This window comes from Phodopus roborovskii, unplaced genomic scaffold (assembly GCF_943737965.1).
Source record: "Phodopus roborovskii unplaced genomic scaffold, PHOROB, whole genome shotgun sequence".
Classification (NCBI taxonomy): domain Eukaryota; kingdom Metazoa; phylum Chordata; class Mammalia; order Rodentia; family Cricetidae; genus Phodopus; species Phodopus roborovskii.
This window is the reverse complement of record NW_026126407.1, coordinates 15,043,330-15,059,454: the sequence shown is the minus strand read 5'-3', so window position 1 is coordinate 15,059,454 and position 16,125 is coordinate 15,043,330. Positions and strand designations below refer to the sequence as shown.

At 41.4% G+C, this 16,125-nt stretch overlaps 1 protein-coding gene across 1 annotated transcript in view; it reads right to left on the bottom strand.

Moving 5' to 3' along the window:
• The window catches only part of Dnah9 (dynein axonemal heavy chain 9), a 329,177-nt gene that overhangs the window by 285,409 nt on the left and 27,643 nt on the right, over positions 1-16,125 (bottom strand). Inside the window, exons 7-8 of the mRNA XM_051180369.1 lie at positions 6,050-6,217; positions 3,099-3,215 (exon numbers count right to left, since the gene is read on the bottom strand). Of these exons, the coding sequence (XP_051036326.1) occupies positions 3,099-3,215; positions 6,050-6,217 (285 nt within the window). The remainder of the gene's footprint in view (positions 1-3,098; positions 3,216-6,049; positions 6,218-16,125) is intronic.

The following is a 16,125-nucleotide window of genomic DNA, read 5'->3' as shown; positions in this document are numbered from 1 at the left end:
ATGATGGCCCTGTTCCTGGATTGTGAATATTTTTAGTGTCATGCTGCCTGAGCCTAAGCCACATAAGGACTGAGCCATATCAGGATATACACTGCTGTTTCTAAACCCCAATTCTATTGTAACAGTGGTTCTAAACCTCCCTAGGCCTTCAATACAGTTCCTTATGTTGTGGTGACCTCCAGCTATAACATTATTTCCACTGCTACTTCATAAGTGTAATTTTGCTACTGTTATAAATGGGAATGTAAATATTTTTGGAGATGAGGGTTTGCCAAGGAGGTCACAGCCCATAGGTTGAGAACTGCTGCATTATAAGCTCCCATCTCTACTTCACACTTCAAGTCAGAGGTTGAAAGAGAACAGCTGGTGCACAGCCAAACTTGGTCCATGACCTTATTTCATGGTACATTTTTCAAATGAGCTTTTACAGAGAGAGGGAGGGAGGGAAGGAGAATATGGCAAAGGACATATATGCTCACAGTTTAAAATATTTATTCTCTGAGTCTTTGCCGGAAGAAAAAAGCTGCCATGATTTGCTTTAAATCAACGAAAATGGGAGTAAGAGATATAATGTCAAGATTATAGCCATAAATCCTAAAACTGGAAGTGGAATATACCCCATGTGTCCTAGACCCAAGCCCATTCTGTCACAAGCATATGTATACCAGTCATTCTCTCATTACCACATTTTATCACTAACTTTCAAAGTCTGCTGAAGAGGGAGTGGGGGCAAGTGCCAAGAGCAGGCTAGCCTGGCTCTGAATCTGAGATTGTTCTAGAAAGTCTTGAGTTTTCAGGCCATGCCATGGCTAACATGTAAGCACAGAGAGGATTCAATGAGTCAGGACACATTCTATCCTAGGACAGATAGCCTGAATTGTTTCCTCAATGATTCTAGGTGCCCTCTGAGCCTAAGTAAGGATGCTAAAAGTTTCTCAATGAAGTCTGTAGGGATGGTTTTTCCTCTATAAACAACACCCAGGTACAGAATTGAAAGCAGTCCCTTTACGTGCACACATGCACGCGCGTGTGTGTACATGACTGCACCTGCATGCATACATGTATATGCATGTAGAAACCAGAGGACTGACTCAAGTATTATTCCCCAAGAGCCATCTACCATTACTTTTTGAAACAAGGTCTCTCACTGGCTTGGAACTCACCAAAGAAGCTATAGCCAGCCAACACTGCCCAAAGATTTACTTGTCTCTGTATCTTCAGCACTTTGATAATAAGTCTGTTTTTTTTTTTCCAAATGTGAGCTGTAGGGGTTGATCTCAGGCCCCTGGGCTTATAGAAGAAGCCAGAGAATGCAGCTCCCTTTGATGGAGGCATGAGAGCAGCTGTGCTCTGTGTATTCTCTGCTGTACTATGGATTCAATCTTCCTCTTGAGAATGTGCAGACAAAGAGGTGATAGTCTGCAGGGGCTGCCATGTGCTACTGACTCGGGGTCACATACCCTGGCCATGAGTTCTGAGCTGCATAAGATGTTAGATTATTGTGGACAGTAACCAGTGGGTAACTGGGGGTAGATGATCTCTTTGGCCAGCTTCCCAAATCCTAAAAACTACTTATTTCTGTGAATTTATGTCCACTGGAACATTTGTACTGGGTGATAGAGGAGGGAAGAGTGCTAATCTCCTAATTGTGAGATGACCAAAAAGAGGGAAATGGGTCAGGCAGGTTTTCCCAGCGGTATCCAATAGCTGTTAAGAAGAGTTAGGGTTAGCTAAGGGATATACTTTTATGAGAGCACTTTGGGAGTCTGGCTGCAAACAGAGATGTTTCAGGACCAGGGCCAATGCTGTAAAGGGCACCTTCTCCTTTTGTCTAGAACCCTTATGCCATGTATTTTTTCAAGAACTGAAAATTTAAAAGCCTGTAGATAGAGATATGCTCCTGGGATAAATATAGATGTTTTCATGAGGGGAGCATCCAAGGAGCAATAGGAAGACTCGAAATAGCTTCCAAAGAAGATGAATTCCCAAAGGACACTCTAGATACAGAGCAGTGACATGCAATGATGGCACAGGCAGCGACAGGGATGAGCCCAGTGGTTCACATGAACACTCTCAGAACAGCAGGTGCAAAGGGATTCCTAGGGTGGAAGATGGTAGTCCCGGCACATAAGTAGAGCTATATACAGCTTTACAGTGTATTTGGGGTCTGACTCCCAATTGGTCACGACACTTAATAGTGTATAAGATCATTCCATGGACACACGGAAACGCTTTCTGGTGCTGGAAGAGGGATGTCTGGTGTCTTGGCAGGTGAGTTATTAAATAATAGGTGTTTATTTAATCACACACACACAACAGCAAATGGAGTATGCCACAGTGGGGCTATTTAATATTCTAGAATAGCATACATTTGCCCATCCAAAGTTCATGTGTCTTTGACAATTGGCCTATGAATCACTTAGTCTCTGAACATCTTCAATCACCAGAAAATTAACTGTTTCTCAAGAATGTTCATTTCATGATGTTGACAGAAATCTTCTTTCTATTCTGAACCAAAAGTGTCTCTCCCTGTGACTTTTTCCAGACTCAAGTCCTTGAAGGACCAGACTTCTACAAAGTTTACAGGAGACCTAGCACACTCAACAGTGTCCTACATCTCACATCAGCATCCCTGACTGTGCAGCTAATTATGCCCTCATCATCACAAACCTCATCTCTTCTTTTTACTACTTGATATGGGAGACATAGAACCAGGGCAAGAAGCATGGCAGCTACCTGTGCCCGGATCCTATAAGCCACTCTTGGCAAATGCTTTGCTCCGGGCTAAGTCACCCTTGCCTTAATGATTAAGCAGTCTTGGTAGAGCTGACCCATGCTTTCAGGAGAGCAACTGCACTAGAGCATTTTACTCTTGATGGTGGCCCTACTGATAAATGCACAGTGTCTAAAAAGATCACTGTCATTTTTAAAGCATTTTTATATGTTCAAAAATGCATAAATGATCTACCTGAGAAGCCCAATTATATATGCTTGCCCCCCCATGGATATTTGAAGGAAGAAATTAGAAGAGTAGCCATATTGTCCTCTGATAAACATTGAGGGGTACTTGGGGTGACTTCTGCTCCACTTGCACCAACCTTAAAGGCATGCTCTGCATCAGGTGTGTCATCAAAAGCTTGAATTAGGATAGTCCCCAATCTCCGGTCAAGATCTTCTACTCTCTTGTTAAATTCGTACACATCGTTTTCAAATTCCTGAGGAGACACCACATGTATATAAGGAAACCATGGTTTTCTGCAACCCAGTCTCACTACAGTCTTGGTTGCTAACTTTTGTGCTGATCTCAGTCATACAAAAGATTTATTTTAATTCTCCAAACCTCACTATGTCTCCTAGCTTGTTCTCTTGTTGCTGCAATAAAACACTGACTAAAATCCCTTTGGGAGGAAAAGGTTTACTTGGCTTACATTCCCACATCACAGTGCAGCATTAAAGGAAGTCAGAGCAGGAACTGTAAGCAGGAACTGCAAGCTGAAACCTGCAGATAGAACTGAAGTGGAAGCCATGAAGGAAAGCTGCATACTGGCTTGGATTTCTGGCGTGCTTAGCTTTATTATCCAGACAAGACCTACTTGCTTAGGGATGGTACCACCCACAGTGGGCTGTGATCTCCCATACCAATCAACAATGATGAAAATGCCCCACAAACATGTCCAGAAGACAATGTAATCGAGGTACTTCTCAACTGAGTTTTCTTCTTCCTAGGATTGTCTAGGAGTGTGTCAAGTTGACAAAACCTTACTGTGACACCATGGTAGCATGACACTTTGGCCCAAATGGCACAGTGGTTGCCATCCACTCGCCTTCCTCACGGTGTCCCTGTCTCTTCCACTTTACGAGCCCCTTTCTCTTCTGCCCACAGGGTCAGCTTATACTATACTAGATTATCTCAAGAGCAACAGCCCCAGGGTCACCACCTTCTTATCTTCCTCCCCCAAGTCGAAACACATTTCTTTTTTAGCATAACCAAATTAATCTAATCCTTAGAAGGAAAGCAAACTAATTAAACGAATACATGCTATTCCCTCCAAATACATCTTAATTGGCAAAGACGGCAATTAGCCATTGTTCTTAAGTTTCCTAATTTAGCAAATAAAAACACAGGAAACATAGTTAAATCTGAGTTGCAGATAAGCAATTATTTTTTTAAAAAATATATGTTTGCTTTAATTATTGTCCTTTATCTGGCAATGCTAAATGTGTATCACTTCTTAGTGTGCGGCAATTTTCAATAAAACTTTGGTGATTCAACTCATTAATTTGTACAATTACTATTTGTTATTATTGTTTCATAACTGCAATATGCATTCTCATTTTGTATTTTAAAGGTTTACTTTTTTGCATTAATGTGTAGGCATCTGTCTGTGTGGTATCTGTGTGAGTGCAGGGGCGTGTAGATGCCAGAAGAGGGTGTCAGATTGGATCTGAAATTGTAAGTGTTTGTGAGTTGCCTAAAGTGGATGCTGGGAACTGAACTATGATCCTGTAAAAGAACAGCAAGCACTTTTAACTACTGAGGCATCTCTTCAGCCCCCACATGTTTGTACTTTAAAAGAAAAAAAACAAAAGTAAGAAAACAGTACATCTCTACTTTCCAACTACACTGGCATTGTGGTATTATGGTTAACTATATATATAATATATATATAATATATATACATATATACATATGTATATGTATATATGTATATATATTATATAGATTATAAATAATATGTATATGTGTGTGTAATACATGGGCAGATATAATAAATATTTATATAATACATATACAAAATACAAAATAAATGGGATTATGATATTTTGTTATACTTTTGCATACACATCATATATGGAATTTATGCATACTTAATATTAAACATGTGTATACATTCTCTTTTGTAATCTATCTTTATTCTTTTCTTCTTCCAACTAATGGAAATTGTATTAAGTCCCATCACCTCGGATCTGGTCAACAAGGATCCCTGGAAACTGAATGTGCTCAGAACAGCTTCCTGCCCTAATATCTGCTTTTCCTTTCTGATTTACAATTTCTTCTCCTGTAATCCCACCTTTCTTTGGGATTCTCCTTCTCCATGGTAGCAAGTTCTTTATTCTCCTCTGGTGCTTTTGAATTCATAGGTCCTGGCTTTGAGGGACTGAGGGTGAGACCTTGGTGTGGTCCCAACCTTAGTGCTTTTCCTTATCTCAAGTGGGGCTTCCTTTAGCCATCCCTTAACCAATAATAAACTATCAATATGCCTGGCCTTTGATTGGCAGTCTGTGCTTGAACCTTAGAATTTATTGGCAGCTTTATTGAGTATAATTGGTAAAACTGTGTATTTAAGGTGCACAGTGATGTTTTTGATACATGTACGTGCTGTGAAATGATCAAAGCACTGGAGGGAATGGATCAATTGTATAGATTTTTATTCAAAATTCACAGGAATTTATCACCTCACATAACTACCATTTGTGCGTATGCGAACTACCCATTTAGCAGCTTTCAAATACACAATACAGTGTTATGAACTATCATCACCGCATTGTACATTACACCCATAGAATTCACTCGCATTGACCAGCTCCTTTCATTTCTCTCTCTCAGCCCAGTGGCAAGGTCCATTCTAGTCAGCTCTGTATACCTGGCAATTTGACTGTCTTAGATTCAGGTTTAAGGGAGGTCATGAAGTATTTGTCCTCTTACAACTGGCCTATTTTGCTCAGCTGAAACTTTTGAAGCCATAAAGCTGCCACTGCTTCCCCCTGTCCTCCCATGCTGATAACCCTAGGTAGCATTAGTCTGGACCTGTCCGTGGTGAAGGGATGCTCTTTCTGATTTATCTTCCTGCACACAGAATAATTAAGATCTTTCTAATGACACAAGGATGACAATCTCTCCTGACCCTAACAATAAATAACAAAACCACTAGGACCACAGAGCCAAAGAGGATCCTTGAGAACAAAAGCACATACACACTTAGGTGCTGTGGCTGGACACAGTGGGGGAAAGGGCCAAGGCTTGTGATTTAGCCCCTCCCAGTCCTACCTTGCTCTGGAGGTCCAGGCAGTTGTAGGAGCACTCTGAGAAGACCTTGTACATCTCCTCAAACTCCTCGTGCATTTGTTGGACTTGCTGACTCAGGGCATTTCCTCTGATGCCGCTGAACTCTAGCTTTTCCAGCTTGTTGAAATCCAATGCAGTCTTCAGAAGATCCTATCAAGACAATTTGCCAACAGTAAAGGGAACCATTGCCACCATCCTCCTCAATACCAAATGGAGGAGAAAGAAATTACAGGAGTGGTAGTTGCTTAGGGAAACACAAGGTATGGACAGTCTTTTTTTTTTTTTTTTTAACCTATTATTAGATTGGATTGCTTAAACTCCCTAACAAAGTGAAGAAAAAGTACAGATAAAGTATATTCACAGAAGCCAGAATAAATAGTAAGTCAAGAAATTATGTTTCAGCATCTCTCCATTCTACCACAAATTATAAAAGATGATAATAATCAGTAGGTTTAGCATGGATTTTTATTCAAAATGTCTATGTCAAGCCAGGCATGGTGATGCATTCCTGTAGTCCCAGCACTGAGGAGATGGATGCAGGAGGATCAAGGCCAGCTTTGTTAATTTGAGGTCCCTGTGTTCAAAAGAATACCAATTCAGAGGGTGGCTCTGGCCTTCCTGTAACTCCCTCTATCAAATTAAGAATCACCCTGGACTCACAACACAAGTATCCTGGGGCAGGGGAACCCACATTTCCCCTCGGTGACAGAAGGCAGCTATTTAGCATCTCTTTGCTGGGTTTCTCCCAGCACAGGGTAATGATAACACTCCACGACACTGCTGTGGGAACTAACTTGAGTCAGTGCAGGCATAGGATTGAAGTGCAAGCCAGGACACAGTGTACATGACTATCACCACTGACACACCACATCCCAGTTGTGCTCACAATCAAATGGCAGATGGATGGCATAGCCTCCCTCTCAGGTCTATGAAAGCCATGTCACATCTAATAGTATAAATGTCTTCTGAGCATGTTGAATGGGAAAGAATGAATTTATTCCTTGTAAGCACCTGTCCAAAATCACAAAACCCCCAAATGAAAATGTGCTTGCTGTCAGAACCCTCAGTCTGTGTACCCGTTCCTCCCATGGAGAGGTGAAGGTAAAGGTTATAAGTCATTCTGCAAACAGTTAGTGAGGACGCCTGGGAAGGGCTATCCAACATGAAGAGGTTGGAAGGGCAGGAGCAGATCATAGTACCACACCTAGGCTGTGGGACATCAGGCCGTGCCTCTGCTCCAATACTTCCCATGACCAGCATCGTTGCTGCTACTGACACCAAGTTCAGAAATAGTGACGGAGGCATAGCAGTGAGGAGGAGTCACCAAGTTCCCACACTCCAGGAGGTCACCCAGAAAGCTTCTGGCAGTCATTCAGAAGTATATTCATTCAGCCATGCCGAGGCATTGTCAGCAGAAGTCAGCAGACGGGCAGGACAGGGACAGCAGCAAAAAAGAGACAGGGACAGGAGAATCAAAGCATCTGCCTCCTGGGGAAGGGGTTGAGGGAATCCTGCTTTAAAATATTAGGGTGTATGTCATGGAAAAAGCACCTGTCTAGCATGGAGATGTATCCAGTTCTAGCTTCAGAAATGGAAAAGGGAGAGGGGGCGGGGGAGGAAGGAAGGAAAGTACTGGAAGAAAGTAATGGAAACACTTCAAGACATCAGTACAGGCAACGGCTTTTTGGGTGAGACCTCCCAACGAGAGGATACAGAATTGATAGCAGATCTACAGTGACAGATAAAGTTGCTGGCTTCTGTACAGCAAAGGGAACAGAGGGAGGAGACAACAGTGAATATACAAAGTGTTACAAATGATTCACCGGATGGGAAACGAATGTCCAGAATATATAAGGGACTTTAAAAACTTGGTAAGCAAAAGCTAAATAATCCCATTATAAGTTGGATAAAGGGCATGAATCAGACACTTCCTGTAAAAAGAAATAGGAAAAACGAGACAAGGATTAGATGGACTAGTGGTATCTGAGCGTCAGCTATAAAGGCTAGGCATGATGTAGTAGAATTAAAGTTGGTATCTTTTGTGTGCTAAAAGACTCCACTGGTCATCAGCCCTGAAGACATTAGGAAGAGAGTAACATTATGTGCAGGTTTTGATGAGTGAATGCTCATGTTGTGATTTCCCGCATAATCGCTAAAAGAGTAGAGGAGGTACATATAACACAAACACCACAAAGTCAGCCGATGCTTTTACCCAGAGGGGATGAGTTTGAATCATGGAAGAACACAGAAACATGTCTGTGTGCTGACCATGTTTTATTCTTGGCCTGTGGTGATTGTGGGTGTGTGGTAGTTGGTGTGATCACTATTCATTAAAAGTTTATATTTACATTTTGCTTTAAAAAAAAAAAAAAGGAAAGAAAACCAGGGGCTCTCAAGTTTGTGGGGAAAAAAAAAAAAGAGTTCAACTCGACTAGTGTTTAAGGAAATTCAAGTCAAAACTGCAATGAGATATCTCAGCACAGTTAGGGTGGCTGGAGTCCAAAAGACACAAGCTAAGAAATGCTGATTAAAAAAAAAAAAAATGTCAGCCAGCTCCAAAGAGAGAACAGTATGGAGGGTCACCAAGAAACTGAAGCTGGATCTACCACCCCACCCCCATCCCCTTCTGCGTAAGTATCCAAAGGAAATTATTTCAGAATATTACAGACACACCTCACGCTCTTGTTTGTTGCTGTACTTCTCACAGCTAATGAGATATGGAATGACCCTTATGTCTATCAGCTGGTGAAGGGGTGAAATTAGTTATAAGTAATGACACTTTATCATTTGTACCCAAATCTATGGACTGGAGAAATATATGTGAGGTAAAATAAGTCAGATGCAAGAAGACAAATAAGCCATGTTCTCTCACCTGAGGATGCTAAAAACAATTCAGTCAAAAAGTACACTGGGGACTCCTGGAGACAGAGAAGGTCAGAGCAAGGGTGGGGGCGGAGGTTTGAGAATGAGTACATAAACACAGATAGGAGTAAGGTCTAGTACTCCCGCAGAATAGTGGGAAGTGGCAGTTCATCATAACATACCACACATTTGATAAGAGAGTAGAAAGAAGGAGCTCAAAGGCTCCATAGAGTAAGGGGAGTATGAAAATTATTGATCACCCTGACTTGATAATATGTATTGCACAATGCATTGAAATATCAATATGTACAGTGATTACTGTGTTAGTCAGTAAAAGGCCATGTTAACCACTCTGGTTTGATCACCACACTATATACACATGACACATTATCATAACCGAGTCTCAAAAATTTACACAATTCAAATAATCACAAAATATAGGCTGGGAATGCAAACACACATATAATCTCACTACTCTGGAGGCTAAGTGAGGACTGTGAGTTCTAGGTCAGCCTAGACTACATAGCAAGACCCCAACTCAAGAAACAACGTTCAACTTTATATGCTTACAAGAAAACAAATGGATTCTATTTAAATGCAATTGACTTTGATGGTAATTCATATCTCTTACAAGCTGCTTAGTTTTACAGGAGAAAAATATCTGTACCTTGGACTATTTCCTTGGTTGTTATTCTTCACAATTGTGTGGATGTCAATTTCAATTTGTTAGGAAATCCTCTCTAACCATGTTTAAAAAACAATGCATCTTGATATGTCTGCTTATAGCAGAAAATGAGATAATTTCATTATATTCTTTTACTTCTCAGGAAGACTTGAAGTATGCTCTGAGGCAGTCAGTGGGAGGTGTTTTATTGGTAATATAAGCAGGAGATCACAGGTATCCAAGCAGTATTTAGTCATTGTATTTTTGGAGAAAGTCTAGTTATTATCTTTCTCCAAAATTCTTTCTCCATTCTAACAAATGGGCCACATTTTCACTGCAGGAATTACAGATGTTACGACAAGTTATCAGTCTTTGCTGCCACAACTGCCATATAGGGAGGGTCCCAGACATCAAAGGAGAAGGATACTGGGTCCCTAAAGCCAGCTGTAACATCCCACTGTGGTCTCTTGTTAGGAAATGATTATATTTATAATGTTTGTCTAACTTCATAATGTTTTATATAACTTAACAAATATGTAGTGGATGACACAATTATTTGGGGCTCATCTGAAGGTGTGGGGGATTTTCCTTAAACCTCTATTAGTAGGGTTTCTCCCTCTTACTTCCCCAGTACCACCCCTCTGCTGCTTTTTTAGCTTTCTTCTGGGCAATTACGCTGGCATGGTAATATTTAATATTATATTGTGTCATATTATTTTCTGGCCATCTTTCTCAGGAGGTTTACACATATTCTGAAGGTATCTCAGTTTCCCCTGTGCCTGAAAGAATGCTTCATGCTAAGTCAGTATTCGGTGAGTGAAGGAATGTTCTTTCTACTTTGACTTAGCTACCACACATCCACCAGAAAGTGACAAAGTGACAGAACACGTAGCAACCACGGCTGCTGAGTAGTTAGCGAGAATGAGAAAAATTAGGTGGAGAAAACAAAGACAGGATACCTCAGTGTTGGAAGGCTCTCTGGCAAGTGCAAGGTAGACACTTCTGTTACTTTGAGGGAAGAGGCAAATGCCTGAATGAACAGAACTGGTCTCACCATGTATATCAAAGTTAGGCAACTGCTGATAAGTAATAATTTTAATATGGAAAAAAGTTCCTGGAGCAGTTCCTGGGGCACCATCAAATAAAACAAACCATCCACTTTTCAGATGGTCAATAGCCTGGGAATCCTGGACAGTAACCTATCACTAGGAAGATTCTGGTACAATGTACAGTGGCCAATGTTGTAGAAATGATTTCTAGAGTACAGGTTTTAAACCTTGACTACAACCCATTACTGATTCCTAATTTAGATAAAGGCTCTTTTCTTTTTAAAAGTCTTCAGTGACAGATAAATGACAAATTTAAGCCAATAGGGTTAAACATTTTTAAATGTTAATGTTTATTAATCCTACTAGTAAAACCATGAAATGCATTATGCTGGGTACAGGATGTGCCTATGAGCCTTGCAGCTAAAGTACACATCATAGAAGGGCTGTGATACTCATGTTCATACAACCCTGGTTCTGCTCTTTACTGGCTTGGAGTAAGGCACTGAGCTTGTATGGCTCATTTGCCTAACCTATAGATGGGTACAATGACATTTAATATACCCCAGGAGTGGGGGACGGTAATATTTAACATACCATGGGGTTCTTTGGAATGGTCCTATGTAGGGCATCAGGAAAGTGTCACCATTATAATCAATTATGAACATCCTAATATCATTAGATACTGGATAAATAAAAGCTTACCCAGGAGACACCCTGCTGCTCCTTTGTAGGTAGATATCACAAATCACCCCAGGGTCCCAGGAGACTTACTCGGCTGATTGGGACCTATTGTTATGAAAAATGATGCAACATTTAATGGTGGTGGCAGGTGGAGAGATGGGGTTCAATTTGTGCTCTGGCCCATGAGATGGAGAATCAAAAACCAGATGTAATGGCAAGCTTCACCAACAGTTACTCTATTCCCGGAGGAGGAGAGGTCATGCAGGCTGCCCGTCTTAAAAGAAATGTCTTCGGAATTCATTAAGGGACAGCACAAAGCAGATACTCACAGATGAAAATCTCAAAAGGTCATTTGAAAAAAGACTGTTTTCTTTACCTTTAGACTGCCACCGACCTTATGCAGCTAATGGTCTCTCATGTGACCACGTGTTCAAGCTGGGCTGAAAGGAAAGCCAGCCCAATTAGGCTAGGAATGAAAAGAGGCTGGGCAAAGTGGCTGGAGATGGCAGAGGGACCGCAAGGAAATGCGGTGTATCAGGTCAGCTTATTACCTTTCTCCCCGCTAATCACTCTGCATAAAGCCCCAGCAGGAAATCATTTTGTCTCCAAGTGAATCACAGCAATTTTATAATGAAAGAAATGAGGGCTCTTTCCAAGCTGCTCCCCACATCACTTACAGGGAAGAGGCTGCAAACAGAAACATAAACAAGAATGTGCAGATTCTACAATAGTGCAGCATGAAAATGAACTGTGCCTGTGAATGTTTGTGTGCATGTGTGCTATGGTCCAGTGAGGCTCTGGGAAGTAGCATGAGTCAGGGAATTCAGAGGCATGTGGAGACAGCTTTTGTTTAGTTCCTTGACCATTCAAATGCAAAAGATTTTTATATATGTTGGAGATTCTCTTCAGTGAAGCCATGAAGTCTAATGAAGCCCTCTATAGAATAGGAACTAGAACTTTACCTAAGCAAAGTACTTAGTTACAAAGACCTAGAAACTGTATGGTTAAAAACAGGGTATGCAAAGATAGAAAAGAATGTATAAGTAGAAATAAAACCACCAAGCCAGAGTGAGCTCCTGAAAACAGAAAGGTAGGGAGAGAAGGAAGGATGGTGAGAGGGAGGAAAAAAAGGAAGAATGAAAGGAAGAAAGGAAGGAAGGAAAGAAGGAAGGGAGGGAGGGAGGAAAGGAAGAAGCAGGGGAAGGAGATGTTTACAATTCCTTGGAGGATATCAAAGTTTGATGAATAGAGTACATGTTTCTAGGAACAAATTCTAGCTCAGCATTTTGCTCTGGGTGACTGTGGATAAATTAATTGATGAATTAGATTGGACTGTTTATTCAAGATGGATAGTGATGATTAGCATTTCTAATGACTTCAGTGACGCATGCTCTAACATGAGAAATGTGTCATTTCCCTATGTTCTTAGTTCTCAGTTTCCACAGCAAAGATCAGTTCATGTGGTACTGACCACGAGGAAGAAGATTGATATGCTCCACATACTGCACACAATTCACCAGCACACACCCTTCTTACTACACACCTCCTTTGCCTCCTACCTTCTTTTAACAAGCAGCCAGAGGGGAAGCATAGACCTGCACAACAGAATACTTGTGGGAAAAAAAAAAAAAAGCAAATGGGTAAAGAGCATTATAGATGAGAGGAGAGAAGGCTGGGAGAACCCGTGGAGATTAGAAACTAGCCCCCTGTAATCTGTTCCCCAGCATGAGCAGAGGAGAGCTATGTGTACTGATGACATTCTCTTCACTTCGCTTCTTTTATTTATTAATCGCAAGTGCCAGCATCACAGTGATCACACATTGCATGAGAATAGAAGATGGAGAAGGTTAAGTTCATGCTAATTCTTGCTGGAGAGAAGCAGATTAATCCCATTTCAAACAGGCATTGATCACTCTGATACTCGGAATGTTAACTAAAGGGCTACATGAAATATGCCAGAAGACGATCAATAGTCCCCTGTCCTTCTGCACTAAGCTGAGGAGGGAAGAGATGGGGGAGGCAGAAGACAGCAAAGGGCAAGGGGGATGAATCAGAGCCAAAAGTGGAGAGATGAAAAATAAGAAATGGAGGAGCTGTGCCCGGGAGCAAAGGAGCAACACAAGACAGACAACTTTGGAGGGCCAGAAGGAAAGGAACTGAGGGCAGAAGGTTTCCAAGTTCCCTCCAGGCAAGCCAGAGCAGCTGCTTTTTATGCATCTGGGTCTTTGATTCAGAAAATAAGGGAGCCTGAGAAGGGACTATGGTGAGGTAATGGCTCTGGGGAAGCTTTGGTCAGCTATGCTAATATTTACTGATACCCCATGCAGATTAGGTGCCCTTATGTTAGAATAGCTGTCCATGTGAAGTCATATCATTAGCATGTGTATACCAGGCTGAAGATCCCCCCCAAACAGTCACTGGAAGCTTATTTCAAGGCTGGAGAGAGAGCCTGCAAACATGAAGGTTGCAGTGCTACAGAGGTAATTATTCCTCCATGGTCAGCCCTGAGGTCAGGGTGTCCATCACCTTGGCTAAACAGCAAGGAGTTGATGTAGGAGATGAGAAGAATAATGAGTAGAGGAGGAAGGGAGAAGGTGCTGAGCAGCAAGAGTTGTGCTGGAAACAGCTGAGAGAAAATGAGGTATTTAGGATGACACCAGATATCAATTATTAATACTTCCCCGATTCTGACGAAGGTTTTAAGGTATGCCTTTCATAAAATCTAGCTTCTGGCTTTCTCTCATATATTTTTCTGCCTGTATGCCTTTCCCCAGTGAATTCTTTTTCTAGTTCAAAATTGATTTCCTCTTGTGCTCTTTGCTATTTTTCAAAGCTCTCCTGGGTTAGGGTCCCCTCCCCTTCTCTTTTGCTCCCAGTAACCCAAATGTACTCTTATTATGACATTCAATTCACCTCAGGAAAGTTTACTGATCCTACCCTGAATGTCCTGTGCTAATTTGTCTTTCTTCTTCCATGCCATGACTGTATGTCCAGGAAGTTATTTAGGCAAAACTATGTTCTATCCATCTTTGGCTCTCCCTACTTAGCTCAGTGCCTAGAGAATTTTTGAAATATGCACTTTAAAAAATTGATATGAACATATTTAGTCTATCCTGATTTCATCTTTGTCATCTAATGGACTGTTAGGTTTGTTACAGAATTTCCATAACACATCTCTCTTCACTCCAAATCTCTGCTACTAATAACTAGAAACATAAGTCTAATCCCTTCTTTGTTCCCTCGGCTATTGGTCTATTATTGAACTAGACCCCAAGTCCGCAGGTTACTCCTAAATATGTATTTCTTATTATGACCCTTATCCTTTTCACAAAAATTCAATCAGTGTCCATGAGCCACCTTTGCTGAGTAAGTGTGGCTACCAGCCCTCAGCAAAGAAGCCTCTCTTTACAACAAACACCATCACAGAAAACCACAACTAGACACAGTTCAGAGAACAACAAATTGTGGAGAGCCCAGCCCTAGTGGATGCATCTGCATCACAGTTCCTGCTCAGAGAAGTTGTAGAAAGAGGGACTGAAAAAAGTGTAAGAGATGGAATACCAAGAAGTTTGCTGGGGGATGTCTCTCCTAGAAATGACTGCATAAAAGGGACCAGAACAATGCAAAGAATAGAATATGTTAACAGGGAAGCATGGAAATGTCATTGGGTCTTGCCCCTAGACAAAGACTTATAGGCAACTAACATCTTCTGGGAAGATAATTACCCCCTCCCAGGGACAAGCCTCCTTATTGTTTGTCCAATGCAAAATGGCCAGTCAGTCCTAAAACCATATACACACAAACAACAACAACAAAAAAAAAAAAATCAGGCTTGGCAGGATATATACATATGTGTATATGCATATCTATACAGGGCACATACATAATAAGATGATGATGATGATAATAATAAAATAGGCTATCCACTTCAGAGTTGGGGGATACATGGGAGGGGTTCAAGGAAAGGTAGCTGGGAATGGCCGGGAGGTGGAAAGGGGAGAATGAAAGTGATAACAATATTTTTTAAAAAATATCAAAATTCAATCAGTAAGCCTGCAGCTGTAAGGTACTAAATTCTGAGATTTAAACACAAATGGAAAAGTCTCATGCTTCCTAGTTCTTGAATGAAAATTCATATTAATTTTTCAATATTTGGCAGGGAAGACAACTATGAATAAGATGTGTTTCTTTTGCCCAGGGATTGTTAGAGAGTCACTGGGCAGTCTAGGAGTGGAAGGGAAGTTCAAAGCAGCTGGTCTGTGAGAATGGGCAGCCGTAAGTAGACATACTCTATCAGTTTAGCACACCAGACTTTCCAGCCCAAGTTTGCAAATAAGCTGAGGTAGCAGACTGATTTTGGGGGCTTTCTTCCTAAGTAGCTACTATCAGAGTCTCCAAAGGCTGAGAGAACCACCACTGCTTGGTGGTCAATCCAAATGACAACTTTTTAATGGTCCTGACGGTCAACCATGTTTGACTGTTGTGTTTGGCTCTAAAAATGTTACCCCACAGGCTCTCATATTTGCACACCTACCCCACAGATGGTGGTGCTGTTTTGGGAGGCTCTGAAATCTTTAGGAGGCAGAGCCTAGCTGATACATGATCCCTAGGGGCAGGCCTTCTGAGCTTACAGCTTGGTCCCTGCCTCGAGCCTTGCTCTCTACTTTCTGTTTCATCTCTATTCGAACATCACCGATACATGTTCCTGTGGCCACAGCTGGAGTTCATTGCCATCCTGACTTCACCTCCATGAAAAACTAAATCTCTCTGCCATCTGAGCCAAAATAAATCTTTCTGCCCAC